The sequence below is a fragment of the Callithrix jacchus genome, chromosome 11, assembly GCF_049354715.1.
Source record: "Callithrix jacchus isolate 240 chromosome 11, calJac240_pri, whole genome shotgun sequence".
Classification (NCBI taxonomy): Eukaryota; Metazoa; Chordata; class Mammalia; order Primates; family Cebidae; genus Callithrix; species Callithrix jacchus.
The window spans coordinates 62,316,014-62,338,936 of record NC_133512.1 but is presented as its reverse complement, the minus strand read 5'-3'; the positions used below and the strand labels follow the sequence as shown (position 1 = coordinate 62,338,936).

At 36.6% G+C, this 22,923-nt stretch overlaps 1 protein-coding gene and 1 long non-coding RNA gene across 9 annotated transcripts in view; one reads left to right on the top strand and one right to left on the bottom strand.

Moving 5' to 3' along the window:
• The window catches only part of ABCB4 (ATP binding cassette subfamily B member 4), a 67,809-nt gene that overhangs the window by 35,238 nt on the left and 9,648 nt on the right, over nucleotides 1-22,923 (bottom strand). For 5 of the 8 annotated variants that reach the window (XM_003733599.5, XM_054237820.2, XM_078342956.1 and 2 more), the window contains exons 5-14: nucleotides 17,638-17,695; nucleotides 16,074-16,265; nucleotides 14,763-14,934; nucleotides 13,092-13,216; nucleotides 10,209-10,380; nucleotides 8,121-8,234; nucleotides 6,918-7,028; nucleotides 6,559-6,684; nucleotides 3,736-3,939; nucleotides 3,207-3,377 (exon numbers count right to left, since the gene is read on the bottom strand). In XM_003733599.5, coding sequence (XP_003733647.3) covers nucleotides 3,207-3,377; nucleotides 3,736-3,939; nucleotides 6,559-6,684; nucleotides 6,918-7,028; nucleotides 8,121-8,234; nucleotides 10,209-10,380; nucleotides 13,092-13,216; nucleotides 14,763-14,934; nucleotides 16,074-16,265; nucleotides 17,638-17,695 — 1,445 coding nt within the window. Of the gene's footprint in view, nucleotides 1-3,206; nucleotides 3,378-3,735; nucleotides 3,940-6,558; nucleotides 6,685-6,912; nucleotides 7,029-8,120; nucleotides 8,235-10,208; nucleotides 10,381-13,091; nucleotides 13,217-14,762; nucleotides 14,935-16,073; nucleotides 16,266-17,637; nucleotides 17,696-22,923 lie in introns of those variants that run through there. The other 3 variants (XM_078342960.1, XM_035253930.3, XM_054237823.2) reach the window with 3 other exon arrangements.
• On the top strand, nucleotides 797-10,806 carry LOC144578382 (uncharacterized). Its single transcript, XR_013524024.1, has 3 exons — nucleotides 797-970; nucleotides 10,053-10,152; nucleotides 10,607-10,806. It is a non-coding gene; the product is annotated as an uncharacterized LOC144578382 (long non-coding RNA).

Sequence of the window (22,923 nt, the reverse complement as noted above, 5' to 3'; positions counted from 1 at the left end):
CTAGGGCATGAATAAATGACAGCCAGATTTTAAGTAAACTCGCAAAGTATTTAAGAGAGACCTTCAGCTTAGTCTAAAAGACACTGTTAAAAATACAAAATGAAATAGGCCCCAAATTTCTATGGGCAGAAACATGCTAAGAAAGCCATTGAGCTGCAGACATAGACCATTTCTTAGGAAAAAGGAAAGCCCTCTCAGCGGGAAGCTGAAAGACCCCAAAACTAAAGAGAACGATGGACTAGGGAACCCATTCCTGGGGAGCAGAATTGGACCTTAATCAAGAAACATCCCATTTCCCTGGAGTAGTGGGGTAACCAGCAAAATGTACCTGACTACATCGGAATAGCTATGGCCAAGGACTGCTGTGAACTTCTTGTTCTCCTTTTTGAATGAGTATCTGCTATGATTATCCTGTCCCTGCACCACCACTCTACGTTGAAAGTATGTGTTGATGATAACTTGTCTTTTTCATAGGTCTCTGGGTCAAGATGAGCTGAATATGAAGATTCTCATCTGTATTAGACCACATGCAGATCTTCAGATACTGATCTTTGAGCTAGATCCTACCAATGTATGAAAATTTTGAGGAACTGAGAAAGAAGTAACATTCTTTTGTGGGTGGGAGAAATGTAAATAATTGTGACAAAGGACATACATTAGAAGATTGCATATGGTCACAGATTCTTTACTGCTCACCCCATAAGAGGCACAGTCTGTTAACTCTCCTCAAATGTGGGCTAGCCTGTGACTTGCCGTGACCAACAAAATGAGTCGTGGAGTCTAATCCTCTGGACACTTCACTCATTGGTCTTTGCCCTCTGGCTACACTGTCCTGAACCTTTCATATAAGGAAGCCAGGTTAGCCTATTATACAAGTGTGAGAAGTCACATGGAGAACTGTGATGCCCAGCCAACAGCCAGTGTGTGAGTGAGGCCACCATGGACCATTTTAATGAAGCCAGCCCTCCAGGTAAATGCAGCCATGTGCTCAGATGGAAAGAACAGAGAATCTACTTTCCTAATACATGGAATTGTTTTAAGCCTGGGTTCAAGACAGTTTGTTATGAAGCAATAGGTAACCAATCTACCAACTGAAAAAAAAATCCTGGTAATGGTAATCACCATAATAATAGCAGCAGCTAACAATATCAAGTGTTTCCTATGTACTAGGCATGTACTAATAACTTTACATGCAGTATCTTGCTTATTCTTTAGATAATCCTATAATACTGTTTCTGTCCCCTCTTCCCCCATTACTTCAGAGATTTCTCAGGCTTAGAGAGGTTAGTTACTGTGCCCAAGGACACAGCTAGAAGGGAACAGAGCCAGGACTCCAATCCTAGCTTAGCATCAAAGCCTATGCTCTTAACCATCACCCTAAGCTACTAATGGCTTTTCCTGGATACCTTAAAAAATTATGAGTGGTTCATCAGCTATTTTTAAAGCAAATATATAAAAGGTTATCAACAGAGGAGTGTGTCATGATCCTATGAAACACAAACTGCTAAGATAGAATGAAGTAACTTGTCCAAATACATACTAAGACTTTCAAGGTCACAGTTTTTCTGGCAGAGGTCATATTATGAAAAACAATACATACTCTTCATCTCCATTAATTCTATTATTTTAGTACAGCAAGAACTAATACTGAATATTGAATATCTGTATCCTGGAAAGGACTGGAACCTAGACTCCGGGCTGAATAGGACTCTTTTTTGTTTTTGAGTTTTTGGTAAATATATCTTTCATTCTACCCAACATTACCCTAAAAAGTCTATGTCAATACATGAATGTCTATTTATATTTTTAAGTTAGAATTAATAGTTTAATTTATATGTATATTACTTTATGATTTCCTGCTTTAACTTCAGAATAACCAATCATATACCAGTATCACATACATTATATTCTGACTCCTTAATATCATGATTTAATGTACACAAAAGCAGTATAATTCAGTCTAAGACTTTGTAAGGAATAATTATTATCATCTTATTAATCATTATTAAAATATATGAAATAAGTCAAGGTATTGGTTGGGCACAGTGGCTCACAACTATAATCCCAGCCCTTTGGGAGGCTGAGACAGGAAAATCACTTAAGCTGAGGAGTTTGAGACTAGCCTGGGCAACATGGCAAAAACCCATCTCTACCGAAAATACAAAAATTAGCCAGGTGTGGTGGTGCACAACTGTAGTCCCAGCTACTCAGAAGGCTGAGGTGGAAGGATGGCTTGAGCTATAGGGAGCTGTGATCGTACTACTGAACTCCTGCCTGGGTGACAGAACAAGACCCTGTCTCAAAAAATCACAAAAAAGTCAAGATATTAAGCTGATAAACCATGAAGCATTAATTAACTACGGTTTACAGCATACAAAGCAGTTCTGTTTACTTAGGATTCAGATATAAATTTTCCTGAGAAAATAAGGTTCGTATAGCTTGTCTCTTAAAGTGTAAGAGGTAGTTCAGATAGAATTCCTGAAGGAACTTGCACATGTTATTACTAAACTGTCTTAAATCAAATATATTTATGATAGTTATGTGTTTTAAAACTAATTTCTATCTGAGTCTGGTATTTACATTGTATTGTTAATACAGATGACATTAGTATTACTGCCAAAAGTATACCAAGGAAAGGTTCTTCCTGTGACACTTCAGCTTAGTAAAGATGCTAATGAGAAACTTAGAAATATCTGAGCTGGGTAGGTGAGCTCAGCACTCTGAAAATGAATTGCTTATTTATATGCTTAAACAAATACAGAGCTGAACTTTGTTTCCAGAAAAGCACCTGGTGATCTACATGAATAAAGATGATGTCACTGCCTGCAAAACAGGGTATTTTGAATTAGTTTTCAGTTGCACCACTGTCTGGGTAGGTAACCAGATTAAAAGAAATATTTTAATGTGACTACTTTTGGTCAGAAGCAGTCTTGCAATAGCCCATGCGCAAGAAATAAACAAAGCTAAATGGCTTGTTGCACAGACCTGGATCTGGGTTCACTGTACCATGGTCAAAACAAGCTAGTCCGGTTCACCTCTCTCTCAAAACGATGTAACCTGACAGAAAGGAGAAATCAATACACTTCCCTGAGGTAGCTTCATTGGCCCTTATGTTTCTATTTCTCAATCCAGATTCCAGAAGCATTGGCAAGAATTTTCAACAGGTTTCAATTGGCTGGTCCTTCAGCCGTTTAGGGTCTACTGACCTTATCCAGAGCCGCCTGTACCTCAGCTTCACTTTCTGTGTCCAAGGCTGACGTGGCCTCGTCCAGCAGGAGGATCTTGGGGTTGCGAACCAGGGCACGTGCAATGGCAATCCTCTGCTTCTGCCCACCACTCAGCTGGGCCCCTCTCTCTCCAACCAGGGTGTCAAATTTCTACCACAGGAAACATGAATCAGTTCTTGAAGTAACTTAAATTTAAAAAGGCTAGGAAGTCTATAGAACTACATAAAGATAACATGGAGCTTTGTCTTAACTATTTTAATGCATCATAAATTATGATAAATGAACTCTGAATTGTTAAAAAAACTAACATATTCTGTATAAAATTGTATGTTACTCATGTACCAGGCTATAATTTTTGAAGCCCTAACTGAGTCATTCATGGGACTTACCTACCAAAGTTGGACAATCTTGTATCTCAAACATTATTAGCTAAACCTTTGAAAAATAAACTCAGCCCTATAAGGTGAAATTAGAATTTCAAGGACAACTACATTATCAGAGCCTTTACCTGTGGTAATTTCATGATAAACTCATAGGCGTTGGCTTCTTTGACAGCTTTCTTTATCTCATCCATGGTTACATTTCCACGACCATAACGAATATTTTCAGCAATTGTGGTGGAAAATAGCACCGGCTCCTGACTCACCACACCAATGATTTCCCTCAGATAACTTACGTTAAAGTTCCTAATATCCTGCCCATCAATGTTAATCTGAAAGAAAAAATATTTCCTATTAAGTATTTAACTATCTAATAGCTAAAGTATCAGAACCATTTATGAAAAACATCTTACCTACTATTTAACTTAGTTTGGTGTTTAGAAATAATAATGAAATAGCAATATGCAAGAACAAAAATGAAAAGCTTATGTTCTCTCCTGATATTTATTTTCACACATACAGTTTTTATCATGGACAGATTATTTGCTATAAACTATTTTGGGTTTGATATTTTTGGCATGTCATTAGTTTTATGTCCCAATACAATATTAAATTTAAATAAAAAGGCACACTTACCTTCCTGGTCTACATATCATTTTGATGGCAGTATGATGTTTTGCTACTTTTAACATACCAAAATTTACTACATTTCCACTCCCTTAAATATTTGGCTTCCTTCAAAATTTATTGCAAAAGTAGAGAATTACTAACTTGAAGAGTATGATTTATTTTCTCCCGCTTGACAACAATTGCTTACATGTACAATGACTGGTGGTTGCTGGGCATCTATTGCTCGTTGAAAAAAGGCTAAATAATTCCCTTAAAACATTTTAATAATTTACAATGTTAACAGGAATATATAAATCTGCTTCATTATAATTTACTAGCATTGGGTTTTATCATTTTAATGTTTTTTTCTAATTAATAGGTAAGAGGTGATAACTTATATCTGTTTTGATTTTGTGTATTTATAAGTAAAGTTGACCATTTCTTGAAACTTTTTGCAAATCTGTATATATTCTAGAGAGTTTCATGTTCATATTCTATAACGAGCAGGGTTGCCTTCATATATTCATATTAATTTCTCTAATATTAAATGTAATACTTTTTCCATATATATAAAATAAATCTTTTGCGCCAATTTATTACTTTCTTTTTTTTTTAATTTTAGAAACAGAGTCTCATTCTGTCACCCAGACTTTGGAGGAGTGCAGTGGCACAACCATTGGTGCAACAATAGCTCACTGCAGACTTGAACTGCTAAGCTCAAGTGATCCTCCTGCCTCAGCCTCCCAAGTGGCTAGGACTATGGGTGTACAACACCAGGGCTGGCTATTTAAAAAAATATTTTGTAGAGACAGACTCTGATTATGTTGCCCAGGATGGTCTCAAACTCTGGCCTCAAGTGAATCTCCTACCTCACTCAGCCTCCCAAGTGCTGAGATCACAGGCACTGGCCACCATGTTAGGCCTTTCTTGCTTTCTTTTATCATAGTTTTCTTGCCTTTCATTGGAAAGAGGCTTAAGGAACAACTAAATTAATCAACTATACCACTGGGCATTTTTCTATTATTTCAGTGATAAGAAAATTTTTAAATTATGATGTGAACAGTGAATATCTGAGTTACAGAATTTCTGAAGATCATTTTTTTTTCTGTTAACATATGCTTTCTTTAAAAATGTGAATTATTCCAATAATAATTTAAAAAAATTTTTTAGATCACTTGTCCTCAAAGGCTAATATTTTACTAGGTTCTTTTTAAAAAATAAAGAAAAATATTTACATTTGAACCAATCCAGAGTTTACTTTAGTAAATGAGGGACAGGCCTATGTTCCCCCATAGTAATATCATATTTTTTCCAAGAATATTAATTGTATTAAATCAAGTAAATAGTTCCATGCACTGTAGAAAATTATATATTAATTCTTGAGATCTCTGTTCTAGCTCAATGCCTTTTTATGATTTTTGGTTTCGACATGCCATTATTTTTACTTTGTACTTTATAATCTTCTGTTTTCTCAATTACTGAATTATAATCCATTTTAATATCAAAACTCAATGCCCTAAAGTTGGGACAACTGAGGAAATTCTGAATATAGCTTGTGGATTTGTACTGCGTTAATGTTAAACTTACTGATTTTTGTCATTGTTTTGTGGTCGGTCTAAGAGAAAGTCCTTTTTAGGAAATATATTATGAAGTATAAGGGTATATATAACACACACACACACACACACACAGAGAAAGAGAAGATGATAAAGCAAGTGGGTCAAAATATAAACAATCTAAATCTGCGTGAAGGATCTGTGAATTCTCTGGTTACAATTTTTTGTAAATTCAAATTTATAACAAAACTTCTAAATGGCAAAAAACATACCCTAGGTTATTACTGTCCCCTGTGTTTCGAGAAGTTTTTCAAGAGACTAGTTTCTTAAGAGACTATGCCACTTTCCCCTTAGATATTCCAAAGTTTAAGAAAACTCAGCTGTCTTGGATGAATTTAATTGCTGTCCTAAAATATCTGGTGACCTTAATTGTCATCAATTGTTGCCAACAATTGCTATATGGAATATGTTTGACCAAACCCAATAACGCATTGAAAGCAATCCTCTCAGTGATTCATAGACTGTTTTGCAGTAATTTATTGGGTTATGAAAGCTTAGTCGAAACCAAGGAGAACATTGTCCAGCTTCCATGCCTTTTATGATTTTTATTTAATACATTTGTTAAAACAGTCCAAGGGTGTCAAGACATTATCCATATGCATTGCCATTCTGTAGGCTTTTTATTAAAACTGGATTTACCTGCAAACTTGTTACTGAAAAACCAATTTCAAAGGGCTAATTTGGATCCAGCTTCCCACTCTGGAAGGCTTGGTTCTTCCCACTTACTGTGCCCTCATCAGGGTCATAGAGCCTCTGTATCAGCTGGACCATCGTGCTCTTTCCACAGCCACTGCTTCCAACCAGGGCCACCGTCTGCCCACTCTGCACCTTCAGGTTGAGGCCTTTCAAGATCTGTTAGGAAAACGAGAAAAATAACACACTTCACAAGAAAGCTCTAAAAAGGTAGTAATTCAATTCAGTTTGAAATTTGTAAAAAAAAAAAAAAAAAAAAGAAGGCTCAAATAGGGGAATATAACCCCCAAATGAAAAAGCACATAAATATCAAAATAATAAAGATTTTATTCTTTAAAATGATTCAACAATCAACCTCAGTTAGGAATTCCTATAAATATTACTTACAGTACCTTGATGTTAGCTCGAGAAGGGTAAGAAAAGTGAACATCATTGAACTCCAAATTCCCTGTGATGCTGTCTGGTTTGTGTCCTCTCTCTGAAAAACTGTCAATTTTAGGATTCTAAATAAAACAAAATTTAATGACATCATAGGACAAACAAGTTGCATTTTTAAGGAATATGATTCAGCAAATTCCAAAAATAGGACCTGGAATGTCACAAGCCCCTTATATAAGAAAAACCCAAGGTGATGAATGTGTGTATATACGTGTGTGTTGTTTAAAGAAATATTCCTTTTCGGAAAATAGTCTTTTCCTGAAAAGTACATAAGAGATGTTCATTCATTTCATTTCATACACTATTTCCCTTTAAGTTTTTGGCATATCCTCATAAATTTTCTAAATGGTCAGATATGCATATTTATACAAGTGTAATAACAAAAATATACTATAATGGATATATATTATAGCCAGGTATTTTAGCATTTAGTGAAAATTAGCTTATTCTTAAATAATAAATGTAATAGATGGAATTGAGAAGATTGAATGATTGATTATAGCAGTTATTTAGGAATAATGTAAACTTTTAATACAATCAGAAACTTAGCAATTTTTCTCATGACTTGGATCAATGAAAAAGTAAAGGTTGCTTAGATCAAAGGATCAAATTTCAGTTATCTACTTTGTAATCTTTGATGCAGTGACATACTTTTTCACATCAAAACTTTTTCTTTCTCACTTTAGTCCGTTCAACTTATTCAGTATACCTGACTTAAAACCATACCAAACATGCAGTGATAATTTTTTTGGAGGGAGGGCAACCCACAGCAAAATATACTGCCAATTTTGGTCCTACCAATTATTTATCTACTACCTTATCCTATATAGAAATTGTAGGATTCTCAGTCTGGCTACAACATGAAAGTGAAAAAGACAAAAACTAGGGAGAGAAACATCTTTGCTCTGCACTAGTGCAGATGTACTTTTCCAAAATGAGATCAGTATTATTATGTTATCTAAAGATACATTTTAAAATATTGGTAAGAGGTATTTTCTTTCATTTATTACTGAGGTCATTAATTTCATATAATTAAATGTCACTTTAGTCAGTACAACTTATTCAATGTAGTTGATTCAAAAATATGCAACCTAAAGCCAAATTTAATTACATGAGCTCAAAGACTTCTTTTGTCATTAAAATAATAAATAACTTACATTATCAATAATATCAAAGATCACATATGCTGCTCCTCTTGCATTGGCAAAAGCATCAATACATGGGGCAGCCTGACCAACACTGAAAGCTCCAATTAGGATTGAAAAAAAGACCTAAGCAAAATAACATAAGGAAAAGTTGTAAGTCACATTCTGGCATTCATTATTATCTAAAACATGATTTATATGTAACATACTAAACAAAGGATTCAGTTGAAGTTTATCCTTTAAATTATTTTTAGTAAAAGAGCAACAATTGCAAGGTTAATATAGCATTTTATTGCCTGAATGGGTTTCTCCAACCTCAAAAATAATTTTGTTGTCTGTTTTCTCAAACTAACCAGTTTTCTCCTGAATATATACAGAGTTAAAAAGATTTTTCAAACCTATTTCATTGACTCACTCACAAATGCCACCAGAGAGAAACATTTTCAATTAGTATTGTTATTCCATCCTATGTAGTTTTCTCTAACTATGCATGAACTTACATAGACTGTTCAATATAAAACATGGCAGATTTTGGCACTATATAGTGTTCCTAAAAAGCACCATGTCACACATATTTTTTACGCAAAAAGTAGTTTGCACATCATAAAACACAAAATTACTCCCATGTGCAATTCCTTTACACAATTATTCTGTACTATAGCATACAAGTACAGAATAACTGTGTAAAATGAATTGCTATAATGAAGCTCAGAATACAGTTTCAGGAATCCATATTAATAGAATAAGTTAACTGAGAAAAACATAAGTGAAGACAAATTATTTCTTTCTCTCAGGACATGGTAAAACTTCTGCATATAAGTTGGATTTTCTCAAAACACAGCAACACTTCATGTTACCCATAACCCAAATATCAGTCAAATATCTATCCCCCATCTGCAATACAGACAAAGACCAGTTAGAAAGAAAAATAATGTCCACCAAAATAGATGCTAGAAGGTTAATGCAATAGAGTTCCTGCCCTTTATGCAGAGGGCTTTGCTTAGGCTCCCTTTGGGGACAGCACTCTCAGTTCTACAGAATAAGTGTCATTGTCCACACACTACGAATGAGGAAACTAAAGCCAGAGAGGACAAACTCATCACCAAAGGTGAATAGTAGAGTCAGGATTCAACTTCCCTTCTTCATAAAACACCAATAGTAAAGGGGGAAGTGAAGAAAGGGTGGCAAGCTTCCAAGCTGACTGCCAGAGAGAAGCTGGAAGTGAGAAAAAATAGACTCAGCAGTAATGAGGGCTCACCCATCCAAACACCCATGACCCCTCAAGGAAGTATGAAGATATAACTGTATAAAGCATTCTAAAACCACTCACTTTATATAATAACCCAAGCTATCATCAAAAGACCAAATCCTCACTTTAACAAGATAGGGAAGTACAGATTTTAAAGGATTTCGATTTAAATAGTTACATATTGTTCTGATTGTCTCTGACATGGAAAGATGGTCACAAAATATTGGTAGTTCATAAATATGGTTACAAAAGTTATATGTAGTATGATCCCAATTTTGAAAGAAAAAAAGAGAATACAAATTATTAGATTATAAGTAATTTTAATTTCAAGAATTCTGTATCCTAATCCTTCATAAAACTAGTATATGTTATTTTAATAATCATAAAAGGAAGCTATTTTCATTTTGATGAATAAGAAAAATTAACATAACATCTCTTCTTGCATTTCAGAAAGCTGATTGTTTTAAATGATATAAATTTAACATTCTCTTGTACAATGACCTGTTCTATAATAATGATGCTTACTTTCTTATATAATAAAACTCACCAGAGGGAGGATGGTTCCCATCCATATTTATTTATTCATAAATTCATCCTATTTTTATTTCCTTTTATACATTGTATATGTTTCACAAATGGTCTAACCACATGCTATTTTCTTATCCACACTCATAATTATGCCTTGTATGTTCTAGAAACCCAGCTTTGCCCACTGGACAGGAAAGATTCACCGAAAACAAAAGCCTATGGTCATGCTCATCTTTCAAAATGGAAGAATATCAAAGAAAAGAGAAGGTAGATGGAGAAATATGGTTTTCATATTATTCATAAATGTTAGGAGAACTACTTACTGTCATTGCATTTCCAATAGTATATTCTTTTGATATGACTAGAGTGGATCCATACCAGAAGGCCAGTGCATATGATGCATATATTAACAGGAAGGCAATGCCCATGGAAATGTTTGCTGAAATAGCTTTTTTAATTCCAATATTTTTGGCATTTTCTAAATGTTTCTGATACCTACCGGAAAAATGAGAGGGAAAACGTTTTAATTAAGAATAACGATCCATAATCCAAGTCATACTCAGCTCCTATATAGGTGGAGGTTTAAGTAACAAAGTCAGTCAAAGCAATGAACCCATGGTGAAACCCAGCTCTTTGGGAATTGAACTAGTTCAGAATCAGCCAGGCCTAGAACAAATCCAAGCCTTCTCTTTACTGATCCATTTCCCTTCATCCCTTCCAGGCCCACCAATGTTCCTGTGGCTGGTGCCGAATTGAGGGCTCACCCTAGGATATGGAAGAGCTTCTCCATCACCTTCACAGCCAGTATCACAACTCAGGGTTAAGAGGGAAGGATAGAAACCAAAAAAACCAGAATTGATTGTAAACACCACTGGAACTCATAAACAGATTCTTAACTCAGGTCAATGTCTCTTCTCTGGAGAAAAGAAAATCCTCCTATTGCCCACTGGGTGAGGGATGAAAATTTTACATGTTGTATATAAACCTCAGCTTCTCTCTTTGATTTTTTAAAAATCAGGCTAACCTTCATCTGTCAAGCTATGTACAAGGTTATAAGGTAGTCAATACTTATGGAATGTGAGTTCTTACTCAATTTTTTACTAATTCCTAACTTGCAAGTAATTGTGAGGTTGACAGATAATTATAGAAAGTAGTTAGCATATGGTAGCTGCTTCATAGTTAGCAAGCCTGATCACTTCTCTTACTATTATATTAGTCTCATTGTGTTCAACTTTTATCTCTTCCTGAGTTTTGCTCATTATATTGCTATCATATTTTTTGAGTCATAATTCAAATGCATTATTACCGGATGCTAGCATTTGATATAAAGTTTAAAATGTCTAGAATGGTTCTGTTAAATTACAATATTTTTTTACATCAACTTAAATCAAGTCTACTTTTCCATGCCAGACCCAGAGGGTATGTAAAATTTCATTTGGGCTCCCTGAAATTAAAAAAAAATCCATTGGATATACAATGATACTTTGTGAAAATATCACTCAAATTAGGGTATTTCTCTTTGTGACAAAAAAACACAGGAACACCACTTTCAGTGTTTAACCAAATAAAACATGGAAATTCATTAGTTCTTTAAAAATATATTCTGCCACCGGAAGGTTTGTCTTTTTTATTGCATAAAGCACCCAGCTCTTCAGAGTGCTTTCCTCTGGTTGGGGCCTGCGTTCATGGAGCACAGCTGCATCTTTGGGGGCAGCCAGCAGGACACGGCCAGCGCTGTGATTTCTCCTGTGTGGCTTGGCCTCAAGGGGTGGCAGGAAGACTTGAGTCTGCCCAGTGTGACCCACAGCTCTAGTGACAGCAGCGGACACACTGTAATTACCTTCGCTTAGGCGGCTCGCTTACCGGGACTAACAGAGCAGCACTGATTACACTGACATCCTGTGGTCCAACTGAGGGTTAGTGTGGTCTGTGTGGACTATTGTGTACAGGAAGCAGCAGTGAAAGAGAAAAAAGGAAGAGGTTAGAGAACCAGAAACATGTTGGTTTTGAAGTGGCATTATGGAATAGAAGAGTAGAAAATGAAAAGGGGGGAATAAGGGACACTTTGTTTTTAATATTGGAGAATTTCCAGAGAATTTTTATATCCAAGAGTTCTGAGTATCAAGAGTTCCATAGAACAGCCAAAGAAAATACTTCACATGGAATCATACTTCAACTATATTAGGGGATATTGTTATTTAAGTAAAACACTGAGTAATTATTTTCATTTAAGTAGAGCAGAATAGCCTTTTTCACAGGTGTGTGCTTATCCCCAAACTCATTGAGATATACACATTAAAGATGTATACATAGCTTTTCATATGTCGTTCATGCCTTGGTAATTTTTTCAGAGAAGAGTTTGCAACATGCCTCCAGCTGCTGATCAATTTTCCAGGTTTATCCTGGATCATTAAAGTTGAAAGCCAGAGGCCTGGGTGGGAAGCCCTCCTCATTGTTATGGAGGACCCACAAGGCCCTACAAAGAATTCTGGGCTGTAACTGCGAAGTCGATATTTTCTCAGGTTTTTCTCTTCTATATTCCAGTTCATAGTCATTAAAGGCATAAAATAAAATAAAATAAAACTATTTTGATAAGTATTCTTTAATATAATTATTTTCCTTTATAACCCTACTTATTTCTGTTTTGGGGGGGTTTGTTTATTTATTTTTGGGTTTTTTTTAATTTTAATTTTAATTTTTTGAGACAGAGGCTCACTCTATCATACTTGGGAGGCTGGAGTTCAGCTCAATGCACCCTTGACATTCTGGGCTCAAGCCATTCTCCTGCCTCAGCCTCCCAAGTAGCTGGGACCACAGGTGCACACCACCACACCCAGCTAATTAAAATGAAAATTTGTAGAGCCAGGGTCTTACCCATTGCCCAGGCTGCTCTCAAACTGCTAGACTCCAGCTACCCTCCTGCCTTGGCCTTCCAAAGGGCTAGCATATTTCGTTTTATGCATTTAAAAACAAGCAAGTCTATTTGTATTATCTCATAGCCAAAAGAGTCCATAGAGCATGAAAGGTTAAGAACCTTGCTGTAGAGTTTGACATTCAACTACAGCCCTCAGTAAAGGGTGCTTATATTTTGTGAGAGAAGGTTAAGATTAGGAAAGGGAAGGTAATATAAACACATACCACAAAAGAATGAGCAACAAAATGTAAAAATGCGTTCTTTGAACCAGTGGCTCAAGAACCTTCCTGACCTTTCCAGCTCTTTGTTCTGGCCCCCAAAAGCTATCACAGTCCTGATGGCCCCCAGAGCCTCTTCAGCCACAGCGCCTGCTTTTGCATATGCAGCTAGTTCTTTGTCACTAAATGCCGAGAGTATCTGAACAGAAAAGAAACAGTGGTCACTTCTGTATGGGAGAAAAGTTTAAAGGCACTCTGGTCAACTCTTAACCTACTTTTTCTTCCCAAACCCTGTCCTTTAGGAAACATTAAAGTCATGTAGCAAATGCCAGTCTTCTAGATCCAATGGCTGCTTCTGCACCCCACAAAGACTAGATCTGACCCACCCTGGTGATAGGCTCCCCAAGAGTAGTCAGGAAAAAAGGAAAATCCACGTATAATTCTGTAAATAGCATTCTTGGGAACACTGTCAAGTTCCACATCTACTGTTTTTCTCTGCTAGTTGTAAGGTAAAATAAAATAAAACTTTACTGCTTTGAAAGGATTTACCATTCTTTCCTTTAGTATGTCAAAAAAAATTTTTTTTTGAGATGGAGTCCCGTTCTGTCGCCAGGCACCAGGCTGGAGTGCAATGGCGCAATCTCGGCTCACTGCAACCTCCGTCTCCTGCCTCTGCCTCCCGAGTAGCTGGGACTACATGTGTGCACCACCATGCCCAGCTAATTTTTTGTATTTTTAGTAGAGACGGGGTTTCACCATGTTGACCAGGATGGTCTCAATCTCTTGACCTTGTGATCCGCCCAGCTCAGCCTCCTAAAGTGCAGGATTACAGGCATGAGCCACCGTGCCCAGCCCACAACTTTTAATTACTATAAAAACAATACTTCCAGACCTTCTCATGGGCATTCTGATAAATAAAAAGACAGCCAAACAAGATGTTTCAGGAGAAAAGCAAAGGAAGAATCAAAACGAAAGAGAGACAAATAGTTCACTGTGTAAATCATCAACCCCAGGAAGAGCAAAAATTGCCGGTAAAATTTCTCAACTCTGAAGTGTTGGCCGAAGCAGAGCACATTTTGTGTATTTTATTATAAGGCAAAACTGGCAGAGTGCTACTTAACCATCACAGGTAATGATTAAAATAAATAGAACAAATCCAAACTCTATTTAAAATTGTTATATTCATGCAATAATTTGAGGGTAATGTTATATTTTAAAATCTCACTTCTTTAACTAAAGGTAATTGAACTAAGAACTGTGATTTTTTTTTTTGAAACAAAGTCTCACTCTGTCACTCAGGCTACAGTGTGCAGTGGCATGATCTTAGCTCACTGAGACCTCCGCCTCCTAGGTTCAAGTGATTCTCCTGTCTCAGCCTCCTGAGTAGCTGGGATTACAGGCGTGTGCCACCATGCAAGGCTAGTGTTTTATATTTTTAGTAGAGATAGGATTTCACCATATTGGCCAGGCTGGTTTCCAACTCCTGACCTCAAGTAATCCACATGCTCTGGCCTCCCAAAGTGCTGGGATTACAGGCATGAGCCACCGCACCTGGCCTGTGACATTTTGAATTACGTTAAAAATTAATTTCCTTACTAAAGCACCATATTAACACCATGTTTCTGGATGTAGTTTCAGCTGACATTTAATGTAGACCTGCACAGGTACAAGTACTAGATTTCTGCATATTAAAGATAACTGTGTGCGGCGGTTAATACACATAAAAATGCCCAGCTTTCACATACCTTTGCCCAAACAGCTGCAGAGAGTCCCAGGATAGGGCTGATGGCCATTATCACAAGGGTGAGCTTCCATCCTCTAATGAATCCCACTATGAATCCTGCAAAAAACGTGGCTACTGCTTGAAAGAACATTCCAACCTTGTCACCAATTCCTTCACTGATTTTGGAGATGTCACTAAAAAAGATCACACCTAAGTGGTTACAGGCAGGAGGTCTTCAGTTGGAAAGATGAAGTAGACATCCATCAAACACATAGACAAATAAAATTTGTTCACTGACTGCAAGCCCCTTTCAGAGTCTTAGCCTCTTGAGTAACATCTTCCCCACCTAAACTCCGCACAAAGGAAGAAATTCAGGATTAGCCAATGCTTCTAATAAGTTAGTATCATTAAAGTCGATACTACTGAGTCAATCCTGTGAGAGAAGTATTAACATTTTGAGCATATAAATCAACCTGTTTTAAAGGAAGAATTAAAAAAAAAACCCATCACAACAGTAATAAGGAAGAGTAACAGGGAAGTATTACTGTATTTTTACTATAGGGAAATAACTGGGAAGAGGTCCTCGCTTCTACCCTTGTCCCTGTTCTCAACCTAGTCTATTCTCAACAAGGCACTCAGTGTGATCTTTTGAAAATGCAAGTCTGCCCATGTTACTCCTCAGTTCAGAAACTTCCAACAGCTGCCATTTCACTGGGCAAAAGCTAAAGTCTTTGAGGAGGTTTATAAGGCCCTAAATGTCTTGCTCTTCCCTCCTTTTTTTTTTTTTGACTTATTTGTTCACTATGCCATTGCCAGGACTCCCAATCAGGAAAGTTTATCATCTATCTCCCCCTGCTGGAATGTAAGCACCAAAAGGACAGAGATCTGTACTTTGTTCACTAACACATTATGAACATGTAGAACGGTACTGAGCACATGAAACACCCTCAAATGTTTGTTGGATAAGTGAAGAGTCGACAATTACTAAAGTAAGTCTCTTTGTAAATTAATTCAATCATTTATTCATTCATTCAGCCATCTTTTTTGAGAGCCTAGCACCTGTCAGATCCTGCAGTAGAAAGTTCCATGAGAAATAAACAGTTATAAGCTGTAAACTTGGTCCTCAAATAAACCTACCATACCGCTTGGGGGAAAGCCAACATGCAATGGCACAGGCTATAGATGCTGCCAGACATGGCTGCCAGATGATCAATTTCTAATATAGATCAGATGCTCAGTCTAGGACTTTTTTTCATTTAAAAATGTTTCCTTGACAAATTTTCACATAGCAATTAATTTCTTTACTAAAGTGTGACATTAATAATGCACCTACTCTGTTAGCCGTGTATTGAGTTCAGTGGTGTCGTTGATGTCAAACCATCCTATTTCCTGTCGTAGAATAGCGTGAAAAAACTTTTGCCTAATTTTCCTGATCTGTCGACCAGCTGCCAAAGTCCAAAATGAAACTTGGATATAGGCAGCAACAAGAACTCCAGCACCCAATCCTGAGTAGTAATATGCATATCTGAAAAAAAAGAGAAAGGCTCTATTAAATATCATCCTTTTTTTTTCTTTCCTGAGACCTAGTCTGACTCTGTCACTTAGGCTGGAGTGCAGTGGCACCATCTCAGCTCACTGCAACCTCCACCTCCTGGATTCAAGTGGTTCTCCTGCTTCAGCCTCCTGAGTAGCTGGGATTATAGGCACACATCACCATGCCCAGCTAATTTTTGTATTTTTAGTAGAGACGGAGTTTCACCCTTTTGGCCAGGCTGGTGTCAAACTCCTGACCTCAGGTGACCCAACCACCTCAGTCTCCCAAAGTGCTGGGATTACAGGTGTGAGCCACAGCACCAGGCCTACCATCCTTTATTCATCTCTTTTAGGAGAAATTTTCAGAATTGGAAATTAGTCAATTTATTAAACTAATAACAAAAACTGTACAGGACATTATAACAAACAGACATTATTTTTTTTTCTTAAATTATAAAATAATAAGTTCCATGATGGCAAATCTGTTTACTTGAACTGTTAGCCAAAGAAAATGGATAAATTTTTGTTGTTAACTGCAAAAAAAGTTAATGATTCACTTTTAAATGATATTGATAATTTGTGGATATAATTTAACTCCTCTCATAATTATATTCTAGACTGGTATATCTTATTGTACTGAAAAGTTCACTAATATTTACATATTGCAAATATAGGAATAATCAGACTGAACATGTGAAATAGTCCTTTCCATATTGTTTTTCCACAGTCTTTATAAAAAGAACCAAAAAACTTCCTTCCTATTTGTCAGAATTTGAAAAATTTTAAAATAATATGCTAAAATGTCATGAATTTAAACTAATTTAAACTAAGATTTTACCAAATTAGTAGAAAGTTAGTATAAAAAATAATAAGTACATTTCAATACTTTCAAATTTTTATTATCTAATTTTACAAACTGCTTCCAGATAGTCACCTTTGAGGTCTCCTTTAGCATATAGATAGCAGTCACTACAATCAGCAACTTTGCTGTGTAGACATACAAACATCATGCTTACAGGGCATAGAGATATCTATTGAGAAACTAGAAGGAGGAGAAAATGTCATTAATGACATTATTGGAGCAAATGACAAAATTGAAACACAGATGTTATATTAGATAAAAGTATTAAAAGTTATTTAAGCTCATAGCTGTACTGTGATTACATGAGAAAATATTCTTATTCTTAGGAGCCACACTGCAGAAAAGGGCCATGATATGTGCAGCTTACTTTAAATTGGGAGTTGTGAGCAAACATTATAATAATAGGTGAATCTGGGTAAAGAGTACACATTTTATATTTATATTCTTACAACTCCGTAATTTGAAACTTTTAAAAGAAAGGTACACCATATATATAAATTACCTAGTCATTTCTTCTTCCAGAATTTTGCCTGGATTTAGCAGCGACAACGAAAAGTTCACTAAATAAAACAAAACATGTTAAAAGATCAAGCTAGTCATAGGCATTGCCAGGTTTTAAAAATACATTAATTTAAACATATGAAAGCTAGAAGATGTTGCCGTTAAGGTTCTCTTTAAAAACATTCTTTTCTTTGCACACACTCAAGTGCATTCTTTTCACTTTACTCAAGTAAAGAGCCTAAGGGTTTAGGTACCAGACACTAAGGGCCAAGACAGGAGAAGATAAGCCCTCCCAAATCTTTCCCCATCCTCGTGGTCTCAGCCTTTGGCAAAGCAGCCTTCTAAGGAAGCACAGCGGAGCCACTGAAGAGACAAGGAAGCCACAAAACACACAGATGACAGAAGAGGGAATAAGAAATAGATAAAATAAAAAACAGGATTTAAGAGGCCATTTTTTCTTTTGTGGCTCAAAGCACTTTACAGATATTTCAATAAATTTTATTTTTATATCTGTGTTTTTCTTTACATGTCTTGTATGACATAAGTAAGGGAAAGGCTAAGTTACATCCATTCCACAGGAGAAAAAAATTAGACAGGGAAGATAACTGAGTTGCTCAAAGGCAAGTCAGTGATCACTGGCAATTAGTGAATATCCTGCATTCCACCCCTTGTTTACCAGCACTGCTGTATTCTAGTATTTTTGAAGCAGTATTAATTAGAAGGAAATCTATTATCTGTTAATTTGAGCTAATTTGATAAAATGTCAATGTACCTTTCCTGATTTTCATGTTTTAATAATAGCTAATGTTCATTGAGATTTATTAAATAGTAGGCACTGTTCTGAATACTTTAGGTGTGTTAATTCATTTAATTACAAGGTAAGACTATTTTACAAACCCCCATTTTATAGAAGAGGAAATGGAGGCACAGATAACTAAAGTAACTTTCTCGATGTCATAGAGCTAGTAAGTGGCAGAGCTGAAAGCCTGCCCAGGCAATTTGGCCTATGGTCATAACACTATACTATATTGATTTATTCATGTGATAATGACTTATTTTTACTTTTTAGAAAACACAGATGAAAAAATAAACAGCCTACATCTACTGCATTCACAAAATAATAGGATAAAATATCCCCACAACATTGTTAGAAAACACATCAAGGTACATATTTCTCATTTGCCATGGTCCTAGCAGAGAAACTGGTCTCTGTGTTCTTTCACCATGTGTAAATAGCCCAGGGGTCATATTTTCATGGTGCTGTGTATCCTTCTTATCTTTTTCCAAGGCAAGAGAAGGTCGAAGTTTATTTAAAACTCAAACTACTGTCAGGATCTGGCATCTGGCCCCCACTGTGGCATAATCTTTCCCCCAGGATTAAAAATGTCTACTGATATTCACAGTGAAATTTCTGATTATTAATCTAGATCTTTATAACCTATCAGAACCTTGGAGATTCATACCCTATTTTACTTTTCTTCTTATCAGTTCATTTCTGTGTGTTCATTTCCATCCTGAAGTTTTAAATAGGGCAGATTGGAATGGTGTTTGAAACTAGAGGCAGACAAGCTATTCTAAAATCATTGTAAAAATCATTGTTTTTTTATTTCTTTGAATTCAAAAATTGGGTGAAATCTTAAATAAGCTGTTCTCTCTTTCAACACCTACCTCAAACTTTTAAATTCTCTCAGTAAGGATACTGATATAGTTTGGATGTTTGTTCCCTCCAAATCTCATGTTGAAATGTGATCCTCAATGTTGGAGGTGGGGCCTGATGGGAGGTGTTTGGGTCATGGGGACACATCCCACATGAATGGCTTGGTGCCCTCCCTGAGATAATGAGCGAGTTCTTACTCTGTTAGTTCATGTGAGAGCTGATTGTTTAAAAAAGCCTAGCCTCTCCCTTCTGCTCCCTCTCTCTCCATGTGACACATCTGCTCCCCATTCACCTTCCCACATTGAGTAAAAGCTTCCTGAAGCTTCACCGGAAGGCCCAAGCAGATGTGACTCTCCCTCCTAGGAAAGAATCTATGAACATTTCAGATTGGACCCGCTCCTTTCTCAGAGTCCCAAGAATGGAAATCTAGTGCTAGGTTAGTAACCTGAGAAGCCCCAGAGCTTCCCAGAAACTCAGAGTTTCTGTTGCCTGGAACAAAGGTGAACTAAATGTCTGTTGATGTGTTGCCTAAAGAGTCATGGCATGCTAGATCTGATAAGGGCCTAGTCCTGATCTTGTCAGATTCTTCCTATTCTGCTTCAGTCTCATAAACAATGTCTACATGGTCACTTGGCATGGTGGTTCTTAACACTGTCTCTGCATTCAAATTACATGGGGAGCTTTAGAATTACAGATGCCCAGGCTCCACTCAAGCCAAATGCAGCCAGAATCTCTGGTTGAGTCCAGAACATCACATTTTTAAAAAGTACCCCCCACCAGACCCAGTGGCTCTCACCTTAATTGAAGCACTTTGGGAGGCTGAGGCGGGAGGATCACTTGAGGTCAGGAGTTTGAGACCAGCCTGGGCAACGTGGTGAAACCCGCCTCTAGAAAACATTAGCCAGTCATGGCGGCAAGTGCCTATAGTTCTAGCTACTCAGAAGGTTGAGGCAGGAGGATCAGTTGAGTCCAGGAGTTCAAGGCTGGAGTGAGCTATGATCACATCACTGCACTCCAGCCTGGGCGACAGAGTGAGACCGTCTCAAAAAAGAAAAAGTGCCCCAGTTGATTCTAATATGCCAGGATGGAGAACTTATACCCCAGTCCACCTGAATGCCTCCCATAGTAAGGAACTAGGAAACTCCTGAAGGTGCCTATTCATTTTAGAAAGCACCTATATATCTTATCCATTTTATAAATGAAGAAACAGAGTTAGTTGTTTCATTTCCAAGTTCTTTTAGTTAATATTTATTGATCATTTACTATGTTCCACTTTACACAAATCATCTCATTTAATTCTATCAGTAAATTTATGCTTACCTTTCAAAGGTGAGACAAGTAAGGATTATAGAGGTTAAGAGACTTGCTCATGGTCAGGTCACACAGCTCATGGGTGAATAAGCAGTGTATACATTAAGGATTAGATAGGGAAACATAGGCTTTATTTTCCCTTTTGAGTCTCAAAGAAATCAATGACCGCTTTCCTTAATTCTGCTCAGGACTTCTTTTTTTGAAGGGGAAGAAAGAGAGGTATCCATCACCTCAAGCATTTATCCTTTCTTTGTGTTACAAACAATCCAATTATATGCTTTTAGTTAATTTTAAATGTTGCCTAGGACTTCTTCTACCAAACAGAACTATTCATCATAAAATAAAGACCTGGTGTTTGTTCAGGCACCCTAGGCACTATGGACAGTTAATGAAGGTACCTTGGGGCTCAAAATGCCTTTTTTCCCTCAACCAAGAGGCAATGCAAGGACAATCAGGGTGCAGCTATTTCCTCATGGAATTTTCTAGACTACTGTAGTCACAGAGACTTAGCATAAAAGATGTCAAGTCCTTGATACTCTGCAGAAAAAAAAACCGGTTTTCTCTGACTCTGTCCTTAATGTTTTGGACGCAGAATATCATGTGCATAGTTTCTGCACAACTGACTCATTGTGAGGGAACAACCCTGTCATGAAGAAGCTTTATTCTGTTGAAAAGGACAGGCTTTGCTCACAATAAGTCATTGTCAGACCCTCTTGTAATTTAAACCTTTTTTTCTTCGTTTGGCTCCTATTAAGTCTGGTTGTCCAAGCATCTAACAATTCTAAACAATAGACTAAGTAAACATCTATATGAGATGAGCTGGAACCTCAGCTAAGTACTCACTCTATCTGCTCCCAACCCCTGTGATTTTTGCTAAACTCTATAACTCTCACATCAATGAGCGGTCTAGATTTAGAGTGAGTGTCCTTTAAAGATTTCATTGTCTCCAAAGAGGTATGAGAATATTACTTTTACAAATGACCAAAGAGTGGATGTCGGCAACTCATAACATTTGAGGAATGTCCCATTCTAAATCCCATGACAGCCAATAAGCCTAATGAAAAACATGGCTATAGGGTACCAAGTGTCATAACAGGGGTGTTTATAATTCAGAGGCTACCGAAACAAAGTTGGCAACTCTTGCGAGTTTATCACTGTGGCAACTACAGGTCTGTAAGTGACTTGCTTGTGCCGTTTCCCAGAGAGACCTTTAATTTGGCCATAGGCTCAGCCCATGGCACCTCTCTTCCATGCCCAGTTTCAAAGCCATTTGGTTTCATAATTAGGTACAAGTTAAAAAAAATAAAAACAAAAACAAGCAAACTGCTCCAAATAAATAAGGTTGGGAATGATTCTGGTATTAGTAAAAACAAAAACAGAACTAATGAAGTTGGTCCAAAAGATAAATCATCTGTGATAAGTGAGTTGCATTGTTTTAATATGACTTTAAAATTTTTAATTGTGATAAAATACATGCTACATAAAATTAACCATCTTAACTATTTTTAAGTGTATAGTTCAGTAGTGTTAAGGATAGTCACACTGCTGTCCAACAAACCTCCAGAACTTTTCCATCTTGCAAAATTGAAACTCTATAACCATTAAACAACTCCCCACTGCCCCTCCCCACAATCCCTACTGACCACCATTTCACTTGCATTTCTATGAATTTTGCTTTAGATACCTCAAAAAAGTAGAATCAAACAGTATTTATCTTTTTTTGAGTGGCTCATTTCATTTAGCATTATATCATCAAGGTTCATCCATGATGTAGCATATGTCAGAAGTTATTTCCTTTCAAAAGGCTGAATAATATTCCATTGTATGTATCTACCATATTTTATTTTTCCAACCATCTGTTAACTGGATTTTTTAACCCTGTGTAGAAGCCATTTAAAAAAAATTTTTTTACTTTAAATTTATGTTTTATTGGTAAAGGTTTATATAGCAACAGTTACAAGTAAGAATACAGGGAGACATCACACTCACCCATATTCAAAGCCACTCACTTTCTTCCCCTAGAAGTAATCATTGGATTCTCTGCATAATTTCACCGATATTTTATAGACATACAAGTGCTTCACTGGAAGGCTAGTGTGAGTCACCGAGAGAGAATATCTGCAACACTTGAAAGGAGGTGCTAGACCATACATGAACAGATAAAGCTGGATCTCTTATTCCACAAAAATATTCTATTGTTGCTCTAATAAATGGTTGTTTGTGGTTTAAAATCAGGCAATGTGAAACCCAAAGATAATTTCAAAGTAGAGGCAGTGGAGAGATGATGCTGACAATTCAGGAGCTGGAGTAGCATCTTTG